Here is a 20,303-nt window from a genome sequence, read left to right as displayed (position 1 = left end):
GATTAGCTAGTTTCGCAGGTGTCGTGGACTCGTGAAGCAGCTTTGTTGTTTTAAAGTCTTCTATTTTTGGGGGGCAGCGAACGAAATGGACCATATACAAGCATTAAAAATACACGTTATAAAAGCCGTTGTCCTGTTTGTAGCAAGCGTCACACGTGTCACATACTTTGTAAGCCACACATAGATAGGTCGTGTGGATTTACGGAAGGCTCACCCCAAAACACGATCGCCCCCATTTATTTTTAGCTTCTTGTATTTGTTTTCTTGAGGATAAGGTTAGAATTTAGAAATATGTTTAGGGTTAGGTTTTACTGAGGTTGAATTTAGGAATAAGTTTAGGTTTTGGTACCGTTTTGCTGAGGTTACGTTAAGAATAAGGTTAGGTTAGGCATAGTTTACCGAGGTTACGTTTAGGAATACCAGGTGAATACCGCCGGATTAGCCCCGGGGCAACTGTGTTTTGGGGCGAGCGTTTTGGTGTTCGTTGTGCGCTAACGACGTTAGCTAACATTGACACAGCAATTGTTGCTGTCAGTCAAGATCTCCGAAATTCTCAGCTTTAAAAAACTCTCCCATCAAGATCCAGAATGAATGTCGCTAAAAGTGGTTATCGTGTCTTCTCTGCGAATTCCTCGGCAGCCTGCACAGAACTGGCCAAGAGAATAACAGAGTAACGTACACATTATTATTGGCATCATTCATTGGTCATTCTTGACCGTTATGTTTTCTGATTGCTGTAAGACCGGGGGTCCGCGTTACCAATATTAAAATGCTCACTTTAGCTTGTTAGTGGCACTTGGCTATTAGCCCTAATTTTCAGGTTTTGAACGCCTGCAGTCAATTATATGCCATGGTATATAACATATATATATATATAATTATCTGTATATCTTATAATATGTATAGGTGCCGCTTGGCGAAATAGGACAGATAACAGATCACAAGCTAACAACGCGTTGCATGTTAGCTTATCTATTCCGTTTGATAAGCGACATTATACGACAGTATATCATAAGGCTTGTATTAGCGAATACAAGACAGGTGGGCAGTAGGGACATCTGGGCACCATATGTTTGGGATTTACTGGGCACTTGGATGATGAGTGGGCACCAGGACAACTTGGCACCAAAACCATCTTGGCACTAGGGACATGTGGGCACTAGGCACATGTGGGCACCTGGATGAGTGGGCACTTAGGGGTGGAGATAACTGGGCACCTGGACGAGTGGGCACCTGAATTAGGATTTGTGTCCACAAGTGTTTTTTAACTGTACGTATCATGCTGCTTTGTTGTTCATAAGTGATATCTAAAATATTTATTGATGATCATATTAACCTTAAGAGGTTTTTAAGTGTTGTTTTATTTTCACATGCATTCCATAAATTCCATAGGGCTAGACCACACATGGGCAAATAACATCATCAACTTGCGACAGGCATTGCCCCTATTAAGTGAAAGATGAACTGTTTCTAAAATAAATAAAAACTTTAAGGTGTTTTTAATTTTACATTTTAGTTATAGAGCACAATTATAATGTATTAAGGCATATTTGACTTATTTTAAGTATTACATGATTTGAACATGCAAGTTACACCATTAAGACCTAAAATTACCCTTCAAGTTATTGTTTATGCTCATGGGCATACACATTATAATGACTGGCTAGCACATAATATTCTACAATATTTGTAGAAATATTAGGCCTTAGCTGTCAAGCATGTATTCTTTACATTACTTCAGACCATCTTTTCTAATTCTTTATTTATTTGTTTACATTTAGGATTTCCCCCCCCCAATTTAACATTGAGGTGCCCACAATGTTTACACTCCCTGTCACCAGAATGAGAGCTATGAGTCACTGACTTGTTGTAATGTTTGTACTGCACCTGGCAGAGTTATGTAAAATTATGTAAACCATTAGGCCCTCTGTATCTAAAGCGTTTTCCACCCACTCTTTATTTTTCTCGTATCACAGGCGGTTGGGTGTGGAGTTGGGAAAATCTGTGGTCTATCAAGAATCTAACAGAGGTGAGGAGAACCTATATCTATGGCTTTCAGTGGTTATAATCAGGTACTCATAAGTATTGTGATTAAGTAGTAGTACTATTATTGCCTATATATGCTCACCCATCATGTCATGTTTTCTGAGACGTACCGTAAAAGCATCAAACTGATACGTTGGTTAAAAACCTAAAGAGTTTAAGCTTTGCGCACACACACACACACACACACACACACACAGACAGACAGACAGACAGACAGACAGACAGACAGACAGACAGACAATATAAAAGTAAAATACTTATATAATTTGGGCATTTAAGATATTCTGTGTACTTTTTTGACTTTCTGTTTTGGAGCTCCACTTGGGTTATATGCATTCATTCATTCATACTAGTATAGTAATAACTAATGCAATATAATATGTAAGTAATCAAGTGTAAAAACCTGAAAAGAACAAAAAACAGCACTACACATTGGTTTAATGAATGACCATAGATTATACCTACATATCTATATAGTAATAGAACCTTAGATATTTTGTGAATCTGCACAATGGCAACTACTGAAAAGTCACCAGAATCACTCCTGTCAACTAAACATTTTTTATCAACATGACAAGCTGCAAAAAAGTAATAATTAAAAAGCTAATGTGCTCATAAATTATCCTACGTATGATAGAAACTAGAGTGGATGTAAAGGAATCTGTTCGTGGCCAAACTATCTTCATCATCCAAACCATACAGAGGTGAGTGAAGAAATGTTTGTATTCAATTCAATAAATGTTTGAAAATCTTTCCTACAATACCATACATTTTTACACCCTTTTACGAGTATACAGTTAAATCAAAGCATTCATTATTGTTCCACAAATCTGTGTTTTCTACATCCAGAGATGTCAACACGGCCATCATGGAACTGTTGGTCATGGCTTATGCCCTCAAGACTGCATGTGCAAAGAACATCATCGGGGTCATTCCTTACTTTCCTTACAGCAAGCAGTGTAAGATGAGGAAGAGGGGCTCCATAGTGTGCAAGCTGCTCGCTTCAATGTTGGCCAAAGCAGGTAAAGACTGTGCCACACCACCACGTGCATCTCTGTTTCACGTCTCTTCATGTATTTGAATGGGAGAAAAGTATCCATGCTGTTAAAGAAAGAAACAAAAGTGACAGTTGTCCAAATAACAACAACCATGAAACCATATACAGTATTGCCCAGTGAATGATGAAATGATTGTACCAAACAGGGGCTAATAATCAACAAATCAGTATACAATCAAACGTAGTAGGTTGAACCAAAATCATTTACTTAAGCAGAAACAGCTGCTGGGTGAGGGGCTGTGTTTTTGTTTTTCATGGCGGAGTGCAGTGGATATCAAAACCCCAAGCCCTATCGTTGTGTCATCTGCATTATTTGTACAAATACACCACCGTTAGGAAAAGGGGTTGGAGTGTGTGGGTGCACAGCAGCTTCTCTGCCATGTTTGCTAATACGTTTAGTGCTGCCGCTTCCTTGATTTTTATTGTTTGGTAGAGAAAACATTTTTTACGAGCGACACTCAAAGCGTGAGGCACAGAGCAGGGTGGGAAGAGGAGCTTACCTAGCTTGTCTTTACCATAGAAATGCACGGCAGAAAGGCGCTGCCAGCTTGAAAAATGCTTTCTGTGGTGTGGACAGCCATATTAAATAAGTCAGGTTGCTTAAGTCATTTTAATCTAAAAAAGAAATTACACCATGTGAGCATTGCAACAAAACACAAGGTTGTCATCCTGCATCAGCAAGGCAGACATTTTGAGGGAGACAGGTTTTTCCAGAAGCACAAAGAAATGGGCCCTGGTACACCCATCTACACTGTCTTGTCAGACTCATATTTGGGTAGATATTATGCTCAACTTTTCAATTTGAGACCAAGTTTCCAAAGGTTTACTTTAAATGTTGCCTAAACGGCTGTTAACCACTTTAACGCTGGCATCCCTTTTTTGGGCATGTAATTATAGGCAAAAACATTACAAAATATTCAGTTATTATTCTAATAGTCAATCTGCAATTGTAGATGGGCTATTTTTCACATGTTTTTGAAAATATTTTAAAAGAAATGAAAAATGGGCATTGGAATTGGACAGTGAATATATGCAATGCAGTTGGTTGTGCAAAGTGTGAAAACAATTTACAGATTTGTATTATTATTACAAAGAAATGAACACAACCACTACCCCAAAAAACAATAAAAAGTTAATTAATTGGCAGAAATATTGCACAGCCATACTGTACCACTGTATGTTTTTTTAAGAGATTGGTCCACGTGTGTGTTTTCTTCGCAAGGTTTAACACACATCATCACCATGGACTTGCATCAGAAAGAGATCCAGGGTTTTTTTAGCTTTCCAGTGGACAATCTGCGAGCCTCACCATTCTTACTTCAGTACATCCAAGAAGAGGTGAGTCCCAGTATCATTCTAGTGTCTAGTGCAGTGGTTTCCAAATCTTTTAACTCCTGACCCAAAAGAGAAATGTTATGTCTCCCCGGGACCCAAACTAGTGAAAATAGCAGATCTACGATCTCAGTACGAGTTGTACGCAACGAGTTGTTTAAATTTTATTTATGAAATTATTTTGAAACTCTGAATATATTTTCTTTTATTTTTTATTTTTTGAAAAAAAAGAAACAAAAAAGGGGAGTATCACACAATCTGCTCCAAACGTTGTAAGCATGCTGCCAGTAGGCCACAGAAGTAAACCGGCTAATTATGTCTAATTTATGTTTTACAGGGTTTGAAATATTTAACTTTAACTTTATAATGGAAGTTAGCAGGGCTCTGATCGGGCTGAAACCTTACCCAAATTTGGAGGAATACGTCGTAGATATGTCATAGATGACATCACAGGCTGGCCACATGATATCGAGATCCACATTAGAGCCACGACCGTCCCAATTCCCATGTGGGTCCCCGAGATCCACATGATTAGATTTATCTTTTAAAGCCTTTAAAGCCTTTAAAGCCAATAAAATACAACAACACGCACACCTTGCGCGTGCGCGCACACACACACACACACACACACACACACACACACACACACACACACACACACACACACACACACACAGACACAGACACAGACACACACAATTACGGTCAATATAGTGCTATGTATTTAAATCAGCTAAATATGCTTCTTTTTGGTTGCTTTTCTTTTGTCAGATTCCTGATTACAGAAATGCCATCATCGTGGCAAAGTCCCCTTCAGCAGCTAAAAGGTAACTTATGGAGACTACTTTACTTCAATAAAGATAAGAATCTTTATTGAAGTAATGCTTTATATACGAACAACATTAGGCTTGAGAGGTATTGTATTTGTTCCATTAGTTTATTAGAAAAGTTAAACATTAATGCCCATCAGAATCATTTTTTATTATGTAAAATGTAAATTTCTCCCACTTTTCACTGAATTGCATTTCTTGAGGTCACAGTATCAGTATCTATATATATATACACTGTGTGTGTGTATGTACCGTATGTACTGTATGTATGTATGTATAATATGTATGGGTGAGAAGAAGACCATGTCTTCCCCTGTTATGTAGTCTTATGCCTGTTTGGTCCAAAGATACCTTTTTGTTGTCAGGAAACATCTGATTAACACGTTGATAACTGAGTTCTGGTCAAGTGCTTTTTAATTTGATAACATAACCTTGTTTGGAAGGGCCGGTAACAACATGGCAGCTGCAGAGATTGAGTAGACAATCGTTACCATTCATTAATGTTTTGGAGCTGTACAAGAATTGCCTTCTCGATGTCTGCAGCTGCCCTCCCAAGCAACGTTGTTGGCCTTTGAACCAACTACTGAATGAGATATCGGGCTCAAGAAACACTGTTGTGACGGTAATTAGCGAGACAATTTCACAGAAATCATTGACAAAACACCAGTATCACAGGAAAATTATATGAAATTAGCTGTTACTGTTTTTCATCTTTAGGGCAATATTTTTACTTGCCCGAGCAGAGTTCAATGTGGCGGTCTGCTGGCCCGGAGTGTTTAAATTGTGCTTCTGGGCCAGCAAGGATTCATAATGTCAATGCATGATTGACTTTGAGTGGGGGAATCACTTAACACATTGGGTGCCAAAACCGTATATATACGGTTTTGGCCGTACTGACGTTGAGTGCCAAAACCGTATATATAAGTTTTTTGAATTTTTTTTTTTATTTCCTTCACAGCACCAGGAGATATCATTTGTTGAAGATTTAAGGCGGTTACACACCGGCGAATATACGCAAAATTCGGACTCGTTCCGAATAATTAAAAGACGCTTTTTTCGCTCCGCGAAACTGGTGTGTAAGCTTGCATTGACTTTATAAGGTTTTTAAAAAAAACGTATTATTCGCATGAAAAAAATCGCCCCGGTGTGTAAGGACCCTTAGACTCCAATCCACCTGGTTAACTTATGACTTCAAAAACCTGTATCTCGGCTCCTGTGTACTTTTTTTTTTTACAATGTTAATTTAACTATTTTCAACTGGCTGCAACTATGGAACGGATTACCGAATGTTTTTATTTTTTTCCCCCGATTGTACGAGACCTGTATGTGTGTAATGAGGGGATCACCGTGAGGACGGTGATCACTGAAAATATTTTGTGACTACTTGAAAAAGGTTAAAAAATTGTTAAAAATCCTGGCACTCAACGTATAATATTTTAATAAACCTCTGGCACCCCAAGTGTTAAGTACCATTTTCTTGTTATTTTTACTGGCTCCTAATAATATCGTCACCAAGTAGGCGTCATTATATGATACCACATATCCCGTTTAAATTCAAAGATATGAGGCAATGCCTTTTCCTTTCCTGGTTTCTTATTCTTGTAATTCACAGAGCTCAGTCTTATGCGGAGCGTCTGCGTCTGGGTCTGGCTGTGATGCACGGCGAGGCCCATTCCTCAGAGTCCGACATGGCTGATGGAAGACACTCTCCTCCGTGCGTCCGTAACAGTTCTTCAGGACACCCAGGCTTGGAGTTGCCTAGTAAGACCATCCATAGATCCTTACTAGAGCTCTGTAGATGTGCTTTCAGGTTTGCCTCACAGCTTGGTACATGTAGCAGACAGTTAATGCTTGGCCAGTTTTAAGTGTTATTAGTAATATGTCCTTGTCTGTAGTTTTTCGTTTCAGTTAGTTATTAGTTGAAGTTGATTCCCTTTCAAATGAATTGTATTTATGTTTATGATTTTAGTTATTTTTAACCCTTCTCAATATTCCCTTATAGGTCCTAATTCCTCCTGTAAATGCTCCCTTATAGGTTGGGTATTTGCACTAACCTCCTTGAGCTGTTCTCAAGGAGGTCGTTTTTCCACTTAACACCCAGTGTTTTTTGAGTAAAATCTCTCAGATTGTTGTGTAACTGCACAGATATACTGCCTCTACTAACACTGCAAGCCAAACCTAAGAAAGGTGCAACTCTTGACTTATCAAACAATTGCAGTGGGCATGAAATCAGCTCTCTTAAATACATATTAGCCCAGCTTGAATGTTAAGGTTTGTATTTTGAATGAGGAATACTAATATGACCCTGGCTTATGGATTTCAACATAATACCTCCTCCAATCCTGGTAAGGCTGAATTTTAAAGTCAGACATGTGATCAAATGCTTGCGTCATTGGCAAATGACTCCAGAATATTATGTCCAATATTTGCTTTTCCCCGTATTATTTGATAACATGAATATTTCTCTTCTTACTTCGGGTGGTACCCTTGACTTAAAAAATCCTCTCATTTAAAAATATGAAACCGTACTGCTACATTTTTAACATTCATGTTCACAGAGTGACAGAGGTCACTCTGTGAGTTAGTCAAGTCAATTGTATTTTTGATGACGAGAGAGGATTTTCCAAGTCTTGGCATCATGTCTTTGTCATGTCAAGTATTGTGTATTTGTGTTAACGTGGTGTTACTGTTTATTTGTTGGTAATAGCAGGCAAACAACAAGCTCCATTCCCGGGCATTGAGCTCCCAAGTACGACCGTAAACATAATCTACCTCTTGAATATGAATGAAATTACTTCCTCTCCAAACGGTTCCTCAATGCGTGCATGTAGTACTGGAAGGGTTTTGGATGCATCCAGTGCAGATACAGTCTAGAGTCAAATGGGCTCAAGTGGCTTGTTAAAACCCCACCCAATGCACAGATAAAACCATTGAAATACAGAAGAAAATTCAACTGTCCTGTATTTTGACAAATTAATTAGGGCTGATCATTATTACTGCCATAATTATTACTGTATCTGTGCTGATGAGCAACAGCCCTCCTGTAAGTTGCTTTTATTTCAAGAATATGTAAATCATTCAAAATGGAACCATTCCCCCAAAATGTTTTATTTTTGTCCGGACTCATCTTGCCAATCAACACATCATTCTCCATTATTGTACAGTACCTGCTCTCAGAGTACCCTAATTAACAATTGGTCTTCATAATTGCATGTCATAACAATTGAGCATGTTTTTTTTTAAAACCTAGTATCTAATATTAAGAAGAGGAAATGTATATACTAATGTTAGGCTGATTTCTCTCTTATTATAGTGCTACGTGTGCCGTGGTTGGTCTGTTAATGAGACAATGCACACAGCCGAACAGTAGCTATGCTTCTCTGCAGAAGGCATTCTGCTGCATTTTGCTTTTAGCCTCCTACACTAGCTTTCCTCACTGATAGTTGTGTGCTTTTCCTTAGTACGAAAAATTTGTATGTTAATAGTTAATTCAGTGTTGCAGTTTTATCCCTATGTTTCTCTGCAATCAATGCAAGCATATTGTTCAGTGATGTCTGCCAAGGAAGTAGTTTTTCTGACTCTTACAAGTTTTAATCGAGTGTTTCATGGAATTTGAGCCAAAACAAAATGTCCCAGGTGGCTTGTAGCAGAACACACGCAGTGGGGATACCTTTTCTGAGAAGCGTGTATGCTGCTAGCTACAGTCCATTGGCCTAAATGTGGGACTGACATGCCTTTGAATGCTTTTGAATGCTGTGCAAAACAACGGTATTCAGCAAAATGTTGAGCAAGGCATACTCTACATCTATTCTCTGCTGCTGCTAGTCATTCCCCTCCCAATCAGCTTGGCTGGCTGATTGCTTCTTTGCTGAGTGTGTCCTTGTTGATACCTTCCCCAGAGTGACAACGTTTACATGCACACCACTCTTCTTAATGCTAATAAGACTATCATTAATATACAGGTGATTGTAATCACCTTGAATGTAATTGTTATTTAACAGAGTGCCAGATATAAAATGTGCAATTAAACAAGCCAAGGACTAAATTAGTTGCATTATTGGTAGATTTCTTTGACATGCAGTCCCTGTAAGCCTATCACAAGACCCCTTCATTACATGACTTAAGGGTCACTTCATAACCTCAATCTTATCATTCTATTCTGAGGAGGACGCTACTTTCCGATGCATTATGAGCTCGCTCTCAGAGGTGCTGGAGAATCACCACAATCCTGAATAAATGTGTTTTGACGTGTTTTATACAATAGACTAGTTCTTCCAGTGGCGTTGAGATCTTTTAACACACAGACATATTGGGAAGCGTTATGTTATGTCAGATTGTCACTTGTACTAAAATAAAACGATAGGATTGAGGTAAAAAAAAATCTTAACATTTGTCCTTTAACAAAAGTTACTTTTAAGGCCACATTCTTTGTCACAATGTATGTAAACAAATCAATTGAATTGCCATAACTGAAACCAAAACAAGATAACTGTGTGTATGTAAAAGTAGTCACAGGCAACAGTAATTAACCATTTTCACATGGTGGGGGGGAAACCCCTGTAACCCAGTAAATGTGTGACGAAAACCTCATTAGTGTTGTCAGCCTTCGATGTTGTCTCCTGATGGGTTTGACATTAGATTAGATGGTGCATATTGTTCCTGATTTATACTTGGATGTGCGGTGTGTGGAACAATGCGTCGCATCACGATACGTTGTGGACTTGTACAGCTGCTGTTTTCGATGCACAACTTAAGTATAAATCAAGGCTTTGGTTCCTACAGTATGCAGACTGCTACCATGTGCCTGCAACAGCCCTTGGCACAAATTGTGTTGTGTTGGAGGCAGTCACACACTGGCCTCTGATTGGGTATGCTGGGTAAATGAAACCATGTCATTTTGGTTTTGCATGGCATGTGGTGTAATCCTTGGGATAGGTGGGGTAGAATGGGAGGTTAAAAGAAATACCCAAACACGCCTCTTCCTTTTGATTGGCAGATTAAATTAAACAAAATATTATATTACTTTAAGTTTTAATACTTTTTAATGGGAATTATTTAGTTGGTTTCATAATTTGGGTCACATATCCACAGACAACTTGGATTTACTTAAACATTTTCAACCCATCTTACCCAATCTACTCAAAATGTGTCCTGATTGATTGAATTGGATTCTGTTCTGCATTCTCTCTGGGATGCTCCAATAGGTAATCTGCTCTCTGTTCCTTTCCAGTAATGATGGCCAAAGAGAAACCTCCTATTACTGTAGTTGGAGACGTGGGAGGAAGGATCGCCATTATTGTGGTAAAGACAATGGAATGTCTCAAAGCTTTCCCTTATCAATTCAACCCTCTAATTCAGTGGTTCTCAAACCTTTTTCTTTTCAGTAGCAGTACCCACTTTTCCTTCACTTCTGAACCCCCTTAACACAACTACAACATTTTACTTAGAAAGCTGCAAGAGAAACCCATAGCTACAGTAGCACACAATGCTATGAATGAATAATAACCGACCTTTGGAAGAATATAACGCAATAGATCAGATCGGAAAATGTGTCACTGTCAAAGCCACAAACCTTCTCGGGGGAATGATCTTCATTGTAAGCCCATGCTATTGGAATCATTGGATGTAAAGTTACTTATATAATTTGAAAACAAACACCATCCAATCTTTTTTGTGGATTATATTTCCGACAAGCTGGAAATATTTTGAGCATTTCCATACTAAGCTGATATTTTGTCGATAAGTAGCTTTTAATAACAAGGGCTTTGTCTAACTACAGGGTATCTGCTGATGTCAAGTCAGATTACTTCCTCATTCTGCACTCTGTTCCATTGGATTTATTGATTGAATGATTGATAGACAAGCACGCTGCGATAGAGAGATAGATGGATAGATATCATCAATATAATCTCTCTTACATCATTCCATAAGAAGGGCCCTGGCTTTGGCGGTGAAAAGTTGCCTATTTGAACTATTAGTTCTTCCTGAGTAGATTATTTTCAACTGTTCAGTAAGTCCAGTTTTGATGTCGGCATATTCAAAATAAAACCGCACAATGGCAAATAAGTATTGCTTTCTATTCAATATCAGTTGTGCTAGTCAAGTTTTTTCTAATTCTATTTGGTGTAACACTTTACAGATCATCAGGTCCACACTCAAGTTCGTCAATGTTTTATCATTAGACATAACTGTAAAATAAATGTGTACATTTTACACTTTCTCTCACGTACCCCCCGTAGAACCTGTGTGTAACCCTAGGGCTACATGGAGCCCCATTTGAGAAACACTGCTCTAATTCTCCCCCTGCCCTGACTTGCCCAAAATAAGGACACCAGGGTTAATGTGGTTGCTGATTTCACCTTTCTAGTTTTTCTCAGTGTATTTGACCAATTAAACTTTCAACTGATTGTGTACACAGGATGACATAATAGACGATGTGGATGACTTTGTGGCGGCTGCAGAGACCCTTAAAGAGAGAGGAGCATATAAGATCTACGTCATGGCGACACACGGCCTGCTGTCTGGCGATGCCCCACGCCTCATAGAGGAGTCTAAAATTGACGAGGTGAGGTCTGCCTTTCAATGGTCTTTGTCTTTTTATGTTCTTTTTTTGTTGGAGCTGTTCACCAGACCGCTGATTTAATGTCTATGCTAAAGGAGAAAAGGAAGTAAAATTATGTTTACTCAGTAATTCAGACAAATAATTTTAAGGTCAACAGCAACACAATAAGTTGCATTCTATAGATTATTCATCAGTGTATTATCATCGTAAAAAGGAAGTGGCTTTTTCCTCATGAGAGCTTTTACAATGCCTTTTGTGACACATGACTTCAGCTGAAACCGTAATTGAATGGTAATTACATTTTATTGTTATTTATATGTTATAGATAAGTGTTTTGTTTCCCCAGTCCTGAGAAAATATTCAGAAAACAATAGTCAGGTTCAGTTTTCAGTCCAAATATGGAATATTCTATTCATGACCTCAGCCAACGTAGTTGAATGCGGTTTATGTTTTCGCCCCATTCCTTTTCTTTGTCTGTTATCAGGATATCCCCAAAATGTTTGAATGGATTTGCATGAAATTTAGTGGAAAGGTTTGTCATCAGCCATTGAACTGATTAACTTTTGACATTAATTTGCCAAAAGGAGGTTGTAGTAGAGGTGGGCATGCATCTCAAAAAGGCATGTAACTTCCGAACAGATACGTACATGTAACACCACAAAACCTTGAAGAAAGGTTTGTCATTGGGCAAGGAAGAACAAATTAATATTTCAGGCCAATTGGCAAAATGGGGGTGTGGCGGTGGGCATGGCCTCACAATTTATTTATTTTTCTGAACGGATTCATGTACAACGAGGAAACTTTGAGGAAAGATTTGTCATGTGGCAAGGAAAAACATTCCATATCGATTGGCAGATCACATCCTTGGGCTACGCCCACTTTCAGTTTTTGGAAGGTCTGAAGGTGGCCTTGTGAGGCGTCATCATACTCTGCTCATAGATACCAAATAGATGGGCGACCTCACGGACCATGCCCATTTACAGTTTTTCAAATGATAATTATGACACTTATCACATACAGTTAATGAAGAGCGCATCATAAAAATACAATCCCTTTCATGGAATAACCTAGTTTTGACACCTTTAACCCAGTCCACACCAATGATTCGCAACGCAGCAAGTTGCAACTGCAACCACTTGCGACTACTATTGTTATTAACAGTTTGATTATATAGTATAGACTAGTCTCTGTATTATCACCATGTCTAATTTGTGCCCCAGCCTAAAGTCTGTCTATTGCCCCCCCCCCCCCCTCCCCACGCATGCACACACACCACCAGGTGGTGGTGACCAACACAGTACCTCACGAGGTGCAGAAGCTCCAGTGTCCCAAGATCAAGACGGTGGATGTCAGCATGATCCTGGCTGAGGCCATCCGCCGCATCCACAACGGAGAGTCAATGGCCTACCTGTTCCGCAACATCACTGTGGATGACTAGACAGAGAGGGTGGACAAGTGATGGAGAACCCAGCAGCTAGGTTTTTTATGTTCGTTTCATTTTTGTGAGAGGAATGGGAGTTTATTTCTCTCAGTTCACTCCCCTGTGCAGCACTGTCCACCACATGCTGTTGTCATGCGGCATTGCTCTCTGTAATTCAGGATTACGTCAGTCTTAGTTCAGATTGAGAAGGTTGGGGGGGGGGTCCCATGTCCTCGGCATCGCCCAACTGGTTTCCGCAGCTTGGTGTCAGACGTATAGCTTGTGATTGTTTGTCAATGGAAAATAAGTTGCAAATTACAAGATAGGCATCCCAAATGTGCAGGAGTAAAGTACAACACTGTGTAGACTGGGGTTCGAACTCCGCCACGTGCCTCCGGCTTGGCCAGGCGCTCCAAAGAACACATTTTTGCAGTGTTCGTTCGTGGGTGGGAGGACGGGTGGGTTAGGGGCGATTTTCTGTCACAGACACTGTATTTGCGACTCCTACAGGTTGGTCAGAGCACCTTTTTAAGTATGGATCGGAACTGGGAGGAATAGCGAGTTCTTCCATATATGTGTTATGGCCTCCTGGTGAAACTCCTCACTGTCGGGGGAAAAGAAGCAGCTGGGGATGTCATGTAATGTGTATTGTAGGACACACCCTCCCTCAGACTAACCAGTAGGGGCAAACAGTGCCACGGACTACATAGGGGAGAATTGGGAGGGGGAAAAAATGCCATGAAATGTGAAGCAACAGACTTATTAAAATTGGATCTTTTTTAAATTGCGTTTGTCATAGCAGTATGATAAAGCCTAGCATTGAAATGTGGTTTCAGTGATAGCTTTAAAGATAGCGTAAGTTCTGATGGCCGCTGTGATATGGAACGCCTTTGTTCCTTATAGCTCACTGAGCTTACTAGTTCTTCCAAAGTATACTCAACTATACAGTTTTCCCCATGGCTGATGATTCTTCATTTCTAAAGGGGGAACTCCATTAGATGATGTCTCTCCTTACAAGCACTTACCTGTTTCCTTCCCCTTTTCAGCCATGCTGTGCAGGCTTACTGAGCACTGTGACTGCTTTGCATGTAGATGGGATTGGTTTACCAGCCATATGCTTTTGGGTACTAGTTGTTGTTGTTAACACAGCACACACACACACACACACACACACACACACACACACACACACACACACACACACACACACACACACACACACACACACACACACACACACACACACACACACTCACACTCACACACCTCTTAATTCTTTCTTAATTTAACCACTTTTCAACCTGTGAAAATAGCTGATCTACAAGTTAAACTTGTAGATTGGCTATTTTTGCTATTTTTCAAATAGGGCTTTAGTGGTTAATGCCACAATGGTTTGTGATTTGCATCATTTGCCACAAAATTGAAGAAATCGAATATATGTCCCCTTGTAAATCTCTGCTTGATGTCTCTACATTGTATCTCTGTGGCCATTAACTGAACACTATGGTACGTACCAAGCATAATACTGTGCTGCTTTGAAGTTGAACTGAAGTTAACTACGAGGTTATTTGACATTGTATGATGCACATTGAATTTGGTTTCTATGTACAGCCTAAAGTTGAATTGTGCTTAATGTTTTGGTGTCTGCTTATTGAAAGTTATGTCGCTAGAAGTTGTCACCCGTTGAGTAAAACTGACTCCTGGGATGTTATAATGTATTCCTATTCTGTTTGAGCCTTAAGCTCAGGGACATAGCTTTTTAAGCCAGTGCACAAATTTGTTTTCCAAGAAGGCTTTATGCTGATGTGTGCCTGTTTCATAAATACAATAGTGTATTTAGTATGCCCTTCGTTCCATTCAGCAGAATGATATGTCTATATATGTCTAACTTGAATTTTCTGTTGTTTCTGTTGCTATGCCAACTTGAATCCATGTTCTCTATTAGCACATTGGTTGGAGGATTTATTCCTCTCCTCCGTGTTAACTCGGCATGTCAGAGCTGGTGAAGGGGTTATTTGAATATTGGCATTATCTGTTCTGTTGTTGCTCTCTGCAATTTATTATTTATTTATGTGACTAAAAATAAAACCGTTTGGCTTTACTTGAGTTACGTTTCTTTCACATATCGAGTAATATTGGCCTTTGACCAGGGACCTTAGGCATCTGCACTGTACTTCATTTGATGTCTGTACTGTATTTAGCCTTTGCTATACATTTTCAGTCATAATTGGACACATTGGGACTCAAAGATAATTATTTCTATGGCAGTATCATCTTTAGCATCATATCTGTGTTTAGAGTTGGATGTTGCAGGACAGTGGATAATACTGCTGTGCTTCTCACCTCTTATTTTCAGATGTTGCAGTTTAGGAGTTTTTGCATGATAAGACGCAAGGAAGCAGAAGCATCTATCTTTATACAGAGGACCTCCATGTTGAATGTCATGATCGTATTTATTTCCTCCAACTTATAAAAAAATCAGATCCACATCCAAATATTTATTAATCAGATGACATACAGTACCATGAGAATAGCCAACAGTCATTGACTGGGAAAGTAGTAAAACCCGGAAGAAAATGATGCTTTGGTAAAAGTGAAATATGCATCGAATTGCATCCATTCACAATTTTATTGGATGAAAGGTATTTGATGTTAAATTAGTTCAAGAAGGATACCATCCCTAGGAATTAACTTATATAATATGTTATAAGTTAATATCAAAACCTTTTGCTAAGCTAAAGGAGAATAGTTGATGACCTTTATTGATCACATGAGGGAAATTCAGTTGTCATAGGAGTAGGAAACGGGACAGATATAGATAGGAGTGGATCAACACTAAACTTCAAAGGTAAAAATTATAAAGTAGTAAACGGGTAGTAATGTACAGGAAGTAGAACTAAGATGCAAAATACCAAGAGGAGATTTAACCTCTTAAACCATTTATACCTCCTCCACCAAGGGTTTGTAATAGGTGCACTCCTTTTTTTCCCTCTACACCAAATCTCTTCTCCAAAAATAGCCGATCTACAGGCTCACAATGTGTTGCAACGTATTGTGAGCTTGTAGATGTGCCATTTTCGCCTTATGTTCGCTCCAGAATAGAGACAAAAGGATTTCTCTGGTTAAGGTTAGGCCTGGCTGTCTGCACTTGGACTGACTGGGATTTGCATGATGTGTGAGCTATTAACAGGTAACAGTTTGTTCGAGTATGACAGTGGTTCCATGATTGTTTCCTTCTGGTTCCAATCAAAAAGTGGATCCTTTTTACCAAGAGAAATTCCCTACAAATACAGTCACTCCACACAGAACATTTACTTACTGAAGCAGGAACTGCAATATTTAGGCTGCATTTCATCTGAGTCATGTCAAAATACTATACAGAAAAATACTTGGTGGCAATTTAAATTAACACTGACAAATGTACTGCGTAGGAGGTCAGAGAATACAATACTATTTAATCTGGATTGATAAACATTGCTAAATCAATCAATCAATCAATCAAAAACTTGAAAACAAGCAAGAGGTGTAAAAAGTCCTGGAGTGGAACAGTCAGAGACCCTGTACTCGTTCCAAACTTCTCAGGTATCCATCTAACACTGAGGAGCTTTGACCAAGTCTAGGGTCAGAGACAGGTTACAGAAACGGCACAGAACAAAGAATTTGGTATAACACAGCTGATAATTGTGTATTTTGTATCTTTGTATTTGTATCTGTTCCATTAAAAAATAAAGTTGTAAAACCTTAGGATCTGAAAAAAAGACCAGGCTTACCGCATTTGTATCAAAACTGTAAAACTGGTTTACTGTTTTGAAGTGGTTAAAAGTTTGATATCCTCTCTAACTTGTTTATAAAACACCAGACATTGTAACAGTATGGTTTACAAAACTTAGCTATCGATTCCTGCATGTTCCTTGCAGCAGTGATGAAAAACGCTCATTTGCGCCAGGGTATCCTCTGCCACGCATCTCGGTCGAAGTGTGGAAGGTGATGGGTTGGCGTGTGAGTCAGGGTGATACAAGCGAACACAGGTGTGAGTTTAAACGAGACACAAAGAGGAACCAGAGAGATGATAATCACAATTCACTTCCTCGTCTGAGGCAGGAGAAACAATGCACCTTGTCTCTTAGTGTGGCTGGAAAGGGGAAACATCTCTGTTGCATGTGTTTGTGCCTGTATGAATGTATGGGATTGTGTGTGTGTGTGTGTGTGTGTGTGTGTGTGTGAGTGTGTGTGTGTGTGTGTGTGTGTGTGTGTGTGTGTGTGTGTGTGTGTGTGTGTGTGTGTGTGTGTGTGTGTGTGTGTGTGTGTGTGTGTGTGTGTGTGTGTGTGTGTGTGTGTGTGTGTGTGTGTGTGTGTGTGTGTGTGTGTGTGTTGAGTGAGCCATGAACTTTGGCAGTTGGGAAGCATATGCATCCATCCACCCCATACAGAACATCAGATCTGTGATCCAGGCAGTGCTGCTACATAGTATTATCAGAGTAGACCTACACATGCACCTTTTCTTCTTATACATTGTGACAGTTACAAATGACTGCCAAATCTGAGGTGTTCGTCTAGTGTAACTGACCTTGTACTGTAGTAGCAACGGTTTATTTTCTTTAAATGTACATTTCAGAATGAATCCGGTTTTATTTTATTTTGCGGTTATGTATAGTAATATCCTATACATTGAACAGTGACCTTACTGACCTACAGTAACACACTGACAATACTACAGCCAGTGCCACCCAGTTCCCTCCCTCTCAACTATTCCTTATATGTAATTGTACTCATTAGAGGAACAAGTTGGAACATGGTGTTCAGTTGATTTCCGACTAATAGTCATCTTTTTTCTAACACATACTGTTGTTCTGTAATATCTAATTTCTGCTCCCATCCACCAATGCTGCGGCTCAAATGCTCTTGCTTCCTCATTCATTGACAGTAAGCGTTCATTATCGGTGAGTAATGTACATGATCTACCACTAGAGGGTGATGCAAGACAAAACGGTATGAAGGTTGAACTGTTGCTCTCAGATTGATAATACTGTAGAAGCCATGATATTGTCATTCAATTGGAAATTTGAATGTAGTAACATTTTCAGCATGGGTGGAATTAATATTAATCAGGATAGAAGTGCCCACAATTGTGAAACCAAGAAGAACCCATTTATCTTAACACCTGCTTGTACTGTAGGTGAGAATCATAGTCCAATGTTTGACCATATACCCTGTTAGATGTGGCATACAGTAAACTAAACATCTAACAGGTTTAAGATGTATCCCAGAATCAACTTTATATGAGCTGGGAGAGAAATCCATAAATCTGAACTAGTCTTCAGAATGGAGAATATTGAGAGTCCTGTCGTTTCTGACAGCCATTATAGATGTTCCTTAGGTTTAGATGAAAAACTGGTTTGAGAATCACAGGATATTATTACTTTGACAATTTAATTCAGTTATTTTTCATCTCATGTGGATGTAAGGATTAAGCAGTGGTGGAAGTAATGGAAGTAAAAGTATCAATACTGCAATGAAGTACTCTGTTACAAGTAAAAGTCCAGAATAAAACATTTACTTGAGTAAAAGTACAAAAGTATTGGTATCAAAATGTACTTAAAGTACCAAAAGTAAAAGTACTAAAATGTTTGAAAATAGCAGATCTACAAGCTCACACCGCGTCGCGATGCGACACGTTGTGAGCTTGTAGATCGGCTATTTTCAAATAGCCTAGGTGTAAAATTAAGCGGTTAATGTATGTTTTATAATGTAATAATTTGTGTCTGCAAAGTAACTAGTAACTAAAGTTTTCAAATAATTGTAGTGGAGTCAAAGTACAATATTTGCCTCTGAGATGTAGTGGAGTAAAAGTAAAAGTAAAGACAATTGGAAATACTCTAGTAAAGTAAAAGCACCTCAAATTTGTACTTAATTACAGTACTTTAGTAAATCTACTTAGTTACACCACTGGGATTAAGTGAAATGGTGCAGTGTGTCTATGCAGTGAAGGCGATAGTTGATTTCAGCATTGGTCTACTCTGTCACATCACATATCCTCAGTAAACTTAAGTGGAAGAGATTAATTGACCTTTTAATGATTCAGACAAAGTGTTTTTATTTACCTTTAATGGAACATACTGTATACAAATTCTCAAAGGATGATAAAACGTTTTGATGACAAAACCACTTCTTGCACTCAAACAAATAACAGACAACCAATCCAGAACAGCAATATAAGTGCAAAATAACAATTACAATGTAAACTCAATGTGCATACAAAAGAGAATTCTAAAGAAACAGTTGAGAATGTGCGTTAAGGTCCGCAATAGAATTCAGAAAATTGCTGTTGTAAATGGAAATGTTTTTCTCAGATGAATGCTTTGCCATTCATATGATTCATAAATAAATAAATAATAATGAAAAAAACACCATATGCACATACATTTCATCTATGATCTCTTTCCAACACCAGCAGTACAGTCACCTTACAGAGTTAGATATAAAAGAGAACTTTGCTATTGTACTACTGTATATCTTTTTTTCAGTGATATATTCTGGCATTAAGAATCCTCACTGCAATTGAACTCTTCAGTGTCCAATACAGTTGTTCAGCAATGTGATTCCTCGTCCTTGTGTGGACGAAATGTCTTTACCGTTTGGTGTGCTTTCCTCTTCACAGTATTTCTCCGCCTCAGTCACAGTACCAATGCTTACAATGGCTTACACTTATGTTGTGGTGAGATGTGTGTGTGGGTGGGAGGGGTCTGAAGCCATCATAGATTCTTGACCCATTTAGTTTTTTCATTTTAGCAGCAGTCGGTCAGTTGTAGCATAGTAATAATTCAACTGCATCGGTCTGTCACTGACTCAGCCAAGTCCACTCCCCGAACAATGTCTCTTTGAGTTGCTTTCTCTCCGTCATTCTTTCTATCCTCTCGTCTTCTTCTACTTCTTCTTCTCTCTCTCTCTCTCTCTCTCTCTCTCTCTCTCTCTCTCTCTCTCTCTCTCTCTCTCTCTCTCTCTCTCTCTCTCTCTCTCTCACTCTCTCTCTCTCTCTCTCTTCTCTCTCTACCATTC

General features: G+C 39.0%; 1 protein-coding gene across 4 annotated transcripts; it reads left to right on the top strand.

The window, feature by feature from the left end:
- Window positions 1-15,348, top strand: LOC308097909 (phosphoribosyl pyrophosphate synthase-associated protein 1). Of its 4 annotated transcripts, none has more exons than XM_080446035.1 (11): window positions 1-670; window positions 1,977-2,029; window positions 2,684-2,750; window positions 2,896-3,068; window positions 4,326-4,441; window positions 5,207-5,262; window positions 6,878-7,026; window positions 7,973-8,014; window positions 10,496-10,566; window positions 11,684-11,830; window positions 13,107-15,348. In XM_080446035.1, exons 1-11 carry the CDS (start codon window positions 588-590, stop codon window positions 13,263-13,265), a joined length of 1,116 nt encoding a protein of 371 aa, XP_080302161.1. In that variant the 5' UTR covers window positions 1-587; the 3' UTR covers window positions 13,266-15,348. The 4 variants fall into 4 exon arrangements, with proteins under 4 accessions (XP_080302161.1, XP_080302163.1, XP_080302162.1 ...); XM_080446037.1 differs by lacking the exon at window positions 7,973-8,014 and adding an exon at window positions 7,268-7,282; XM_080446036.1 differs by lacking the exon at window positions 7,973-8,014 and adding an exon at window positions 7,268-7,300.
- Window positions 15,349-20,303: the final 4,955 nt, after the last annotated feature.

The sequence above is a fragment of the Gymnoscopelus braueri genome (genome assembly GCF_963280865.1).
Source record: "Gymnoscopelus braueri genome assembly, chromosome: 13".
NCBI lineage: Eukaryota > Metazoa > Chordata > Actinopteri > Myctophiformes > Myctophidae > Gymnoscopelus > Gymnoscopelus braueri.
Note: the sequence above shows the minus strand (reverse complement) of the source record. Positions and strands in the feature narration are given on the sequence as shown.